A 12,196-nucleotide genomic window follows, 5' to 3' on the forward strand; every position below is an offset into this window, starting at 1 on the left:
CAAATAAGGACACAGTGATCCATGAGGTTGTGTCCAACATCACAAGTGTATTCCCATTTCTTGCATAATTGCTCATGAGAGGAAATTAAGATCATGTGTCTGTCTGTTACTGTGCTTTAGAGTTTATATCCCATCGTGGTGTGTCTTAGCATGAACTTAGTAGTTTGCAACGTCTTGCAGCCTTCACTTACTGCAGAGGCTCATCTTCAAAATGACCTGAAATTTATTACTCATGAAGAAGAGGAATAGATGTTTCTGGAGCACAACAGTCGACTGAAAAAAAAAGGTTAGTTCCATTAACCACTTTGAGTGGATACAGTTTGATTTGTGAAACTGAAAACAGGAATGAATTTTATCGTGTCTGCCAGATTAATATCATGTAGAATGCTACATAGTTAGTAGATGCTCTTACAGTGGAATGGAATAGGTGGGTTTGTTTCCCAGTCCAGCTATATATATATATGTATGTATATATATGTTGCCTAGTATTCTGACTACTTAAAGAATATTTAGAATTATTCATTTGATTTCACTGAGAGCTAGCCATGCGGTCTTGTGTAGTGCTTCCCCTCCTTACTTCACATACCTGTTTTAGGCTCCCAGTCAGCATGGCTCAGTTTGTAGCTTGCCAGAATTAAAGTAGTCTGCACTTGGAACATCCAGGAGCTAATGCAGTATAAATAGTCTAAGGAATGGGGGCTGTCAGGAGGATGGATGTAATGAAAGGTACCCGTGTTGGGGGTGAAAATAAAAGGGTATTAAAGTAGCCTACTTGCTATTATTTTGGATTGAATGTCCCAGATAGTACAAGCTGTCACTTTTTACCAGTCCTGGTGTTCTACTTACAGAGAATTACTTACAGCTCAATTCAGGCAATGCTCTAATATTGAGGTTTATTTTGTGAGGACTATAATTATACTTGGTGCTGCCTCAACTCACTGTGCCGTTCCAGCTGAAAATCATTGTTACAACAGGGGTTGCTACTCACATTATGCATCTTAATGCTGTTGTTTTAAGCAAGCCAGTATCTTCCTTGTAGATTCAGTTGTGACCCTGTAAGTTGGTGATCAGTTGTGATTAGTAATAACACCCTGGAAGGTTGTGATCATTAACACAGGGGTAAGCCTGCTGCTGGTGCCTGCAGGGGGCAGGCTGCTCCTGTTGAACAGTCAGGGACGTGCCATGCTGCTTGACAGCAGGGGTAGCAAAGAATGCAGCGCTGCTGGATATTCTGGAGAGAAGGGAAAATGTTTTTGAAATAACTGCTTAGTTTTATTTGACCACTTTGTTTGACTAGTTATAACTGGGAAATATTAGGTAAATATGTTTTCTTTTTGCTCACTTTAAATGGTTTACATTTCTGTAGAAAGGAGAAGCACTATAGTGACAGAAAAAGGTAACGTCTATTAAAACACGGATATCTGTGAGATGAGGAGAAAGTCAATAGTAAAAGGTGTGAAATCTGCTGGTATTTTAAAAAAAACATTCCAAGGTTATTTCCAGAAGATGAGTTATATTCTTCTTTAGTACGAAAAGATGTCAGATTCAGGTCATTTAAAGAAAAATAGTTAAAGCAAGCACTTTCACTGCAGACTGTACTTTTGTCTTAGCCAGTTCATGTTGTGGTACTTTTCTGTTAAAAATCTTTCTCCTTTGAGACTCCCAAGCTGCCTCAGCTGTCAAAGAGAGCAAATAATGTGGTGAGTGCTGGGGCTGGCAAGCAGAGCTCGAGATGAATCTAGTGATACAATTTCTGTGTGCAGGTTCTGCATAGCTTAGGGCACTACAAATGTTATGCAGAACTTCTCAAGTAAGTCCCTTGAAGGGAAGTGAGCACTGACAGCTAATTACTGGGAATTACAACTTCATTCTAATGATGTCTGTTCTTTTAGCAGAAGTAGTGAACTTAGGCTACTGGGTTGTTTGCAGTTCTCCTTCTGTCCCTTCATATCCTCATGAACTAACAATAAAAAAATCAATTGGGGTCATGAAAGGTATGACAATCTAGAAGTAAACTGTCCTGTGAAGGTTAAAGGTAGATCCCACCCTTTTCCAGCACTAACTGCATTAATTTACTGTTTTTTCTACCAAATTACCATAGTTTCTGCTATTAAGATTTCATATATAAAAACCTGCATCAGCTGGATGTATTTTGATGATAAGAATCTTTCTTCTCTTAACTTGATGTCTGATCAGTATATATCATATATATCAGCTCTTTTTTTTTCTTTCCTTGCGGCTAATACTATTTTTGGCTCAAATAAGAATAAGATAACTAGGGCCAAATGTGCATATTTAAAGTTCCATGGCATTTATGTGGCTAATCTGATAGTTAATCACATACACTTTAATAAGTCATATTTTTATGAAGCAGTGGAACTGTTCAGTATCTAAGGGATAACTTCAGTGAATTGTCAGAATTTCCAGTATTTTCTGCTATTCTGTAGACATTGTTTTCAAAGCATCTTGATAAAATAATGCCATTTTCAAGAATGAGAAATCTGAACAAACTTTATAAAGAGAGTGGGGAGGAAAAAACCGCCTCGTGTTAAATCCATATCCTAAACCACACTGAATGTGGTGACATCCTAGAACTGCGATCTTCCCAAATGCCCTTCTGGCCACCTCACCCACCTTGCACACCTTTCCATTCTCCTTGAACCAGCAAAAGGATGCTGCAAGCAAATCGAAAGATGGCAACAGTACAGCTACGTAGAACAGTACCTTTTGACTTGTGGATAAAAAGTGTGCCCACTCTTTCCGGGTAAGCTGATAGCTAAACTTCCAAGCATTATGTTTCGCAGTCTTTCTCCAGCTTGCCCAAGTACTACAGCACATGTAAAAACAACAGAATAAGCGTCACTGAGAGCACAATCACTGTGGAATTACTCATGATACATGAGTATACCATAACAAAATGTGCCTTTTCACTGGTTTTGCCAGAAATAGAATTTTCTATGCTGTACATAAGCTCGTTCTATTTGGGGACTTTAGCACTTCGACTCCCAACAGTTAAACATCCTAATGTTGAAAAAAACTCTTCCATTTCCTTCTGCAGGAGGTGATTCCTCTTCTCGGCATCTTCACGAGCACGTTCAGAATTCCGCAGCTTTATCTCCAGCATCGTGTATTTCTTTCGTTCTTGGTCCAGTTCTTCTTCTAGCCTAACCACTTGCTTCCTCAGGTCTGAACTTGTTTCTTCAATTCTTAAAACCAACAGGGAGAAAGAGGGAAAAAGGAAAAAAAAAAAAGAGCTTTTTAAGTGTCTTGATAAATACTGCTGATAGCTATAATAAATATAAGCCGTTCAACTTAGAGCTAGAATATCTTCATTCTAAAAGGAAGTTTTAAGTAAGGGCACTAACTGCCATTTCATAGTTACTCAATGTTGAGTTTATAGGCAGGGACTCCTTGAAAGCTGGAGCTTACTTCATTCGTATCTTGAGAAAATAAGCTTAAGTACATCAAGTCTTACAAAACGCTGAAGTTTCTTGTGGACAGACTGAATGGCTGAGGCAACTCAACTCTTGAATCAGTTTGAGTTCAAATACATAATTTGCAATATAAACTTCTAATGTCTGTTTTTATCTTGATACTGTGTTTCCCCGTAAGGGTATCCCAGTACAGGGGAACATCCTTGAAGTCAGTTAGGAATGAGGTCACAGTCCTTCCTCACCATCCACTTATGGTATTTCCTGTACAGTTTGTCACTGACAATGGAATGGGTGAGTAAAAGTTTTTCACACTTTACAATTTTTTACAAAAAATAACATTTTATATGAGGAAGACTCTGAAGAACAGACCTTAAATAGTTCATCTGTGCACAAAGCTCTAATGCAAGACTCAGAGCTTTTCTCTAAGGAGGTCAAAGAACAAGGTTCATGTTTTTGGATTTGAAACAAGCACAGAAGGGACATCACTTGCTGTCCTCCCAATCTTGTTTCCTAATCGCAAGACAGAGTAGTGGTGTTAATACAGAAGTAATATGTCCAGATGGAAATTTCTGATCATTAGAACAATCAGATTGTGATTTTAAAATTTAGGTTCTTCCTAGGAAAAGTGTTGCCCTGTACTTTAAAAAAAAAAAAAAAAAAAGACAATTTCAGTAAACAATAATAATACCCAACTGTAAAAATGGAGTGCTTGGCTTCCCTCTGAAATGGTGAATGGGATAGTTTTACACAGGCTAAATGACACTCAAAAAGACATGCTACAGTCCCCACAACATCAAAAAAAGATTTGGACCTCAGAAGAACCTGAATTACATTCTGTGACCACCAAGAAGCAATTATTCAGATAATGCAATGCAATGCATCCCCTTAAACTTCCTTCACATACAGCCAAGGATGGTATTATCATCATCACAACCTTCACAACTTACAGTCACACACTTGAACACTGATCACCAAGTGCAGCAGACAAACAGCTGCAGTCATGGGTGAACAGAAATGTGCAGAACATCTGGAAAGAACTGCCTGTCTTGGCAGACTCCTATCACCCAGCTAAAGAGAACAATTCTGAAGCTAAGATGCAGCACCCACTACTCTTCCTTATAACATTTTGTTATATCCTACAGATCTGAGCTACCAAGTAAATGTTTGTACCGTGAAGTTTTAGGAGTCAGCTACAGCAGCCTAGACTAGCTGTCCATGTTCTGAATTACACATGTTCACAGTACTTACTTACAGAGTTTCTACATATACAATATAATAGTCCAATAGTCCGCTCCAAGATACTTCCAGTTTCTTAAGAGTCGTAGGTTGTAAACATGAATTACTGAAACTCAACAGAAAATGCCTGTTAATTATACTAACCTCGAGGGAGAAATGCTCTGGAACAGACTGGTTACAGGAAGGCCATAAAACTTGCCTCCCTCTGACTAAGAGAGAGAAAATGGGCAGTTGATAATGATAAATAGCAGCTTTTCCATCAGCAAGTGTTCCTTACCTCTGCCCCAGGCAGGTACCAACGTTGCTTTCCCTCCACTTATGTATGTGCCAACAAAAAGCTCACACACCTTCATTAAAACATGCCCTGCTACACAGACTGAGTTCTGCAAACCACACAAGCACATGTACAATTGTAAAGGAATTAATTATTACTTTGGGGGACTAAATTATCTTCAATAAAATAAAGCTAGTGAGACAGCCCGAAATTTTCCTGTTAAGCTGCTGCACTTCTTTACTCCAGTTAGCTCCCCTCTTTCCACAGGAGCAGACTTTTATATGAAGTCTCAAAAGGGACATATCTTTGCACATGTAAATTGCTGCAGCTGCAGTAAAAACATTGCAAGATTTTTGAGAGCTAAAAAACTTGGCTTGAAATTCCTAGACTTGGCAGCAAAATGCTTAGGGCTGTAATCCTGAACAGCTGGAATCATCCCCTTTAATACAAAAAGGCAGGGATTGCATCTCACCTGGTTTTAGGAAAATACTAGCTCATTAGGCATTTTCCTCTCAGCTGCTTTGCCTTATGAGACCTGGCCAATTTATAGCCCTCCCCTCCAGTTATGGTGCTCTTTGTCCCTTTCCCACTGAAGGGGAAAGGCAGGTGTTAGAGCTGAAATAGCCAAAAAATGTGGCAGGAATGACAAACAAGGCTTCCTGGATGTCCCTGACGGTCATTGGAACAGTGCTATCGCTAAGAGCTGGGAAGCCATCTCTCCCCTCAGGCAGCAGATAAGATGCCCAGCTACACATTTACAAGTTTGCAGCCCAGTCTCACTTCTGTTACTCTGTATCCCTGCAACAAGCCTTGCTAGGGCAGTCCTGCACAATTAAACACAAGGTACATACCATCCTCGCTCACAGACCTTTTCCAACACAATACTAGCAACCAGTGGTGATCTCACCAGCTCTTCAGGCTGGGACACAACAAGGGAGGGAAAGCTTTTCTCCCACTCCGATGCCCGCTGTAACTGAACTGCTATGCGGCCTGCTGGTCCTTCCAGCCTCACACACCAAGGCAACACAAGGCAGGAGGCAGAAAAGGTGCAGAGGCTGGCAAGCCACCAGCATAGTACATTTTAAAATATAGCAGGAAGGTAACAAGTAAAATTCCTACCTTAACAGCCGGCCCACTGGTAGAGATCACAGTTCAGACTAGAGCTTTCCAAAACACCTTTTGAGAAATTACTTTAACAAGAAAAAAGATGCAACAAGCTTAGCTTCAAGCTGTACTATACAGTCCCTACAAACAATCGTGTACTTTTGGTATCATGTTTAGGAGACATGTACACGGTATCAGAGTTTTAATAATTTAGGGAGTATAACTCTAACACCTTAACACAAAAAAATGCTGAGAAGAAATAAATTTCTAAGAAAGGGGACTACAGCCTTTCTCTAATGCAACACACTAGTACTGGTATGCAATATGCCTGTACATTAAAACATACCTAATTCCTTTAAACAACCATACTTACTTCAAGTGCATTCTTCCCTAAGTACTTGTCTGAAAGTAATTCTACTAAGCACTTAAACTCATAAAAACTAATATACCAACTCAGACAAATTAATAAATATGACTCTTCCTATTTATTCATAGTATTTTCTACTTCCTACAGCCCCTACCCTCACACACACCTCTCCTGAAAACCTGAAAAACATCAGAGGGGGCAAGAACCACACAGTTCAGTGCTCTGCTGTACAAGCAGCACCTTGCTGCTACTTTGAGTCAGCGGCTTGCTGTGTGAGCAAACGACTGCTATGAGTACATCTAGAAATGTTGCTTTTGATTTTAGAAGCTCAACACAAAATGGCTGCTGAAAAAGTTATAACTGAGATGCAATCACAACAAAAACAACAGAGAACAGTCAAAATCTGTTTCCTGAACAAAGTTTCTCTTGGAAAAAGTAGCATAAAACCTTCACTTTTGGACTGATTTGACACAAGTCTCAGCACATGCACAGACTTCCCTGCAGAGGCCTGACTGCCCTAGGCCCCATTCCCTCCCCACAAGACAGATGTTTGCCTCCCTGTTTCTCCCAGGACACTGACAAAGAGCAGAGTTTGGGTTTACCTGTGCTGTTCCAATTTCTATTGAAAACAATGAGCAATACTGGAATCTCCTGTGTACTGGAAATCCTGTTTTTTGATCCTCTATTTTGTCAGAGAGAAAAGTTGTACTCACGGAACAGTGAGGAAAGACCAGATCCATATTTGTAGACTCCCAAAGCCAAACTCCAGGTCTGAGAACCCGATACACTTTGTAGCCCACACACACATTCAAACAGGGGTAAGGATGATAAAAGAGTTCCGTGTCCATTACCTTTTGATACTGGTCTCGTACTCAGTCCTCTGTTTGCTCAGTTCTGTCTTTAGCTCCACCACCAAGCTCTGTAAGGCTCTAGAGCATTTGACAGAGTCTCTGGAAGCTGCAGCTGGGTTGCTCTGTTCGCTGCTGCTGCTGCAAGCATCAAACCTGTCGATGCTGTTCTCCAGATCTGCAGTCTTGACCTCACTCTGAGACAGCGAGCCCTGAGTCATCCACTCCGTCTGCAGAGAGCTTAAAGCCGAAGAGTCACTGGCCCGACAGGCTGGGCAGCTGCTGACCGAGTCCACCACGGAGATCTCACACGATGATGTCGACCACGTGGTGCTGGCCGTGCTGTGTGTGCTAAGGGAGAGGCTGGATGAAGGGACGTTGTCGTAAGTAGAAAGTCTTTGGGAAGAACACGAGTCTTTAACTCGTTGTTCCCCAGAGGCTGTCCGGCGGTGGCCTCGGAGCGAGTACAGTCCGTTCATCAGCCAGTTCCCACTGGAGGAAAGGTTGGGGATATCTAAGGATGAGCTGCCCAGCTTTGGACTCACAGACCGTGCTCCCGGCTGGCGGAAGGAGTATTTCCAGGGAGGCAGCGTCTGCACTCTTTTGCTGGGGCTGGTGGCAGGCTGAGTCAATTTGTCGCTGCGTTCTGGAGAGGTGTTTTTCACCACGGGTCCAGGGGTGGCCTCTGGTGCCACAGCATTGGCAGAGGGCGAATCGGCAGGGCTGGGAATGCAGCTTTCTGACTTGTCCTCCCCGTCCTCCTCAGAGATCCACTCCACGGTGTTGCGTGGACGCACGGGTCTGATTTCCAGCTGGCTCCCTGGCACATCTGCCTGAGGAACAGCAAAGATTCGGCCCTGTTCACTTATCAGCACCGTCATCAGGTGCTGCACCAGGGAGGTGCCTGTGGGGAGGAAACAAAGGCAAAAATTCCATGAGACGTGGCAGACCTGAGGCACTCACTCCCTGTCTGTGAGATGCTGTGTGAGCTCCTTGTGAGGCTGGCACATGCAAGTGCGAGTCCAGCTCCTGAATGCAGCCGACTAGTGTACTACAAGCGACCGGTAGCAGTGATTAATAAAACGGGTTTGTTTAAGGACACCCATGAGGAGAGCAGAGGAGGATGACACCTGGAAAACAAGGCATGCCTGTACCACACCATGGCATGGGGTTCAGACACAGCACTGATTTCAGCACGTGGATCCACACAGGACGGCACAGCTCTGTGCAGAGATGCATGCTGGATCCTAAACACACCAATGTGGTAGTTGGGATGGAGCACCTTTCTGTCTGGATTCCAAAACTAGCACGTTTCCACTGACTTGGGTATCTACACTGCACCTACATTCACAGTCTAAACAGGCCTAGAGCTAGTGTTCACTAAAGCACCAGAAATTTCTTTCAGCCTAGGCCTCCTGCTGTACTCCTGCTGTATAGGGAAACCTGGAGAATGAGACCTGCGTGGCACACGTAGCTGCACGCAAGGGGGAAAAGATACGTTTTGTACCATCACTATCTGCAGGCTGGTGTTCACTTCCAATCCTAGTAAAGCATTCAGCAATTTGAAATGAAACCATACTCATGAGGAAACATGTTGAAATACGAGATGGAAGGAAATTAGACTTCAAGTATCCGTTGAAGAGTGCCATGTAAAGGCAGCTTCTCAGACATCTGGTGGGAAAGAACAGCAGAGCCCAGCAGGTTTATGGAATGCTCTGATGACATCTCTACTGATACAGAAAATGAAAACAACAAGGAAAAAGGGCTTCTGCTAGGTTTCTAATATTAAGGACCCAAATGAAACATTAAATTTTAAGGTAGAAGATAAATTTAGGTCACAGCCTAAAGCAACCAAGCATAGGTTCTTTAAGATAGGACAGCAAAACCAAAAACGTGTTGCAGGAATGTAGGAATGAGTAAACCTTGAAAACTGGAACATGAGGTGCCATAGGGAGCTAGTCTACTAGAATAAAGTTTCCTGAAAGAGGCATGGGTGCAGCTACCTCACTGCAGACAACAGCTAGCAGATTCTTAAGGTGACTGACTTGATTAAAAGAGGAGTTTCTCATGGTATTCAAACATAAAAAGTAGAAAGTGTACAGCAAATGCAGAAAGAGTACTAGCAACTATATAAATCCACAGAAATGAGTTGTCACTGCTTTTCAGTACTGTAGGCCATTACAGACTAACAGAGAATATCTCTTACCAAACCTAATACAAAGTATTTTCTACAAAAGAGAAAAACCTTAAAGAGAGCAAATATATCATCATTCTATGTTTACTTATCATCTGAACTAAAGAATAAGACTAACATTCAGGGGCCTACAATAAGGACCTGAACATAATAATGAAGTCTCAGCCTGGCAGCAAGAGGTATTAAGCTCACCTACTGCTTGCATTTAATGTCTGTGGATGCGCAAGAGCATACACCTCTCTGGAGATAAGGTCATGCCTAACAATGTAGCTGTCAAACTTCAGATATTTCTATTTTAAATTCATAGTTTAAGTTTGGAGAGACGCAATTAAAGTGCTTTTTGTTAAGAACTGGCAGCAGTCTTTCTTTGTATTTATTATCCCTATTACTGTGAAGCTAAAGAAATTTTATTAGAGTCTTTCCATTCCTCCATTATTCCTATTTAACCAATCTTCTACCCTCCACTCACATTAAAGCAAAACATTCCCAGTGCTGTTACATTTGGTTTTACTGATTAAGTCTAAAAAACCAGCCATTGGATCCCAATTTGTCTACAGTCCAGGTCTCTGTTAATACAGGGTTAATTCTAGGTCAGGCCAACCCTACTGCCTTTATGAGGACTAGGAGAGGCCATGGGGCCACAGCATCTGTGACATATGTGCACCTACAGACAGAACAAGCACCTTTGCCATCAGCTGAACCATATAATGAAATGCCTTGGGTGATCTGCCAAGCCCTCCATCTGTACCAGCGGAACAAAAGGAACATCGCTGGCCAAGGCTCTAAGAGTCTTGCCCACCACCGGCCAACCGGCCACAAGGGGCAGTCACTGCATCACGCAGTGGAGGGTGGGCCCGGCCGTCCCCACCTTTATACCCCCAAATAACCCAGCATCCCTTTTTGTCCCCCTCACATTTTGCTAAGGCACTGCTGCTGCACAGGCACGGTCATACTGGCACTGTGAAGGATTTCCACCGCACCGAACACGACGGGAGCTGTCCCCTACAGCTTGCAGGCAGTGCCAGGGCTGATTTCAGGCATGTGGGCACAGCATCCCCCATCTGTGCCTAGTGCCAGATGAATCCATTAGTTCTTTCTACAGGCTTGCAAGGATCCCACAGAACTTGCTGCAGAGGCCCTGCCAAAGCTCACAAGCTGCGCTCCATTGCACGTGGGAGAGGCTCTGCCCCAGCCCTGGTGTCAGCCAGCCAGACATCCTGCCCTCGGCATTTGCTGACCCCTATGGAGGTAGATAATTTTCAAGCTCCAGATTTTTACATACACTTCAGAAGAAAGGAGCATTCATACCTGAATAATAAATATTTTTTTTTAATTTTAAGGAAACAGTATTGGGTGACCCCTCACCGCATATCTCATCCCATCGTTTGGCTTCCTCTTACTCTGGAGTCCAACTATTCCTGCAGCCTAGCACAAGAAAGATGCAATGACCGAGCAATTGCAGCAAAACCTGATGACAACAGTCTGGTTTTCTAACTTATCTGAACCCTAAACAGATAAAAGCTGTCACCTCAAAAGAACACACTTTACAGCAAATATACCCAGAGCAACTCCGTAATTAGGGCCTAGGAACACACTTCTCTTCCAGGCTTGGTTTTCATTTTTTCCTTTTAAACTCAGGAAATCAATATACATGCAAACATCTGAGATATGACTGGAATATTTTATATTTTCTAACATATTGTAAAAACATCTGAATTTACCAGTGATTTTTCACTTATTCCTTGGGTTCTGTGAAGATCTGACCCATACGCAATCTGCTTGGAAGACGACACTTCTAAGACACCTACCCGTAGCCCCTGTAGCACAGTAAGAACTGCAGTACCTCCTTCATTGTGCACTGGGTGTCCCTTGCAGGGAGCTAAATGCACCAAAATGCACCAACGCTAAACAACAGTAGTCTGGTACTTAACATGGTCCATCTGAAGAACATTCGACCTTTCATTTTAGCAGTAGGTTCAGAGAGCAGTAGGTTTCACACAACAACTTGCAACAGGGCAGAGGCATCTCCACATAGTGGAGAAGAGAGATGCTCCCGCAGCAGTGGCAAGTGGGATAGCAGTGGTACATCCACTCACGGGCACCGATAAAAGGGATTGCTTGACTTGTTGCTGACTATGCAACAGTCAACAAGTGACACAACTTCCAATGGCTGTATGACTTTCAGCATAATCCTGCAGCCCCAAAACACAGATGCTGTGTTACCTCAACAACAGGAGTACCTACCTTCCATCATGGTCATGGGATCTTCCATTTTGGGTCGTAATATATTTGGTCCAAATACTGTAGCCAGGTTCTGGACACTCATCTTGTTAATGCTGGAGTGAGCCTGAACTTCATCAAGGAACCTTGAAAAGCCCCCCCAGAAAAATCATAGGAGGAGAGGAATATAAAGTAAGTCACTTCTCATACTTGTAGACATTCTGGGGCAGGAACAGTTTTGTCCCATGCTTACACAACCTGAGTATCTAAAATGCTCCTATGGACTAACCGCAGCTCAGATACTCAATAACAATCCCCAGGTTCCTTGTTTGAGGCAGGACAGGATGGCTTCTGCCAAAGGCACTTCTGGGTATGAAAATACAGGTTTTCATATTTTTATGGGAATTTTCCAGTTATACAGAGTGGTTTCTGTCAGCTTTTACCTACAGATGTAATAGAAGTACAAAGACATTTCACTTCTCTCCTCATCCTAGAACTAAGCAGCCTGTGGGAAGAGCT

The 12,196-nt window shown here is 42.6% G+C and overlaps 1 protein-coding gene across 9 annotated transcripts in view; it reads right to left on the reverse strand.

Moving 5' to 3' along the window:
- Positions 1-207: 207 nt before the first annotated feature.
- Positions 208-12,196, reverse strand: part of ARHGAP22 (Rho GTPase activating protein 22) — a 146,653-nt gene continuing 134,664 nt past the window's right edge. For 8 of the 9 annotated variants that reach the window (XM_040563237.1, XM_040563238.1, XM_040563240.1 and 5 more), the window contains 3 exons: positions 11,702-11,823; positions 7,267-8,167; positions 1,258-3,206 (listed from right to left, as the gene is read on the reverse strand). In XM_040563237.1, the coding sequence (XP_040419171.1) occupies positions 2,978-3,206; positions 7,267-8,167; positions 11,702-11,823 (1,252 nt within the window). In that variant the 3' untranslated portion in view covers positions 1,258-2,977. Of the gene's footprint in view, positions 1,232-1,257; positions 3,207-7,266; positions 8,168-11,701; positions 11,824-12,196 lie in introns of those variants that run through there. The other variant, XR_005821442.1, reaches the window with a different exon arrangement.

The sequence above is a fragment of the Cygnus olor genome, chromosome 7, assembly GCF_009769625.2.
Source record: "Cygnus olor isolate bCygOlo1 chromosome 7, bCygOlo1.pri.v2, whole genome shotgun sequence".
NCBI classification, from domain to species: domain Eukaryota; kingdom Metazoa; phylum Chordata; class Aves; order Anseriformes; family Anatidae; genus Cygnus; species Cygnus olor.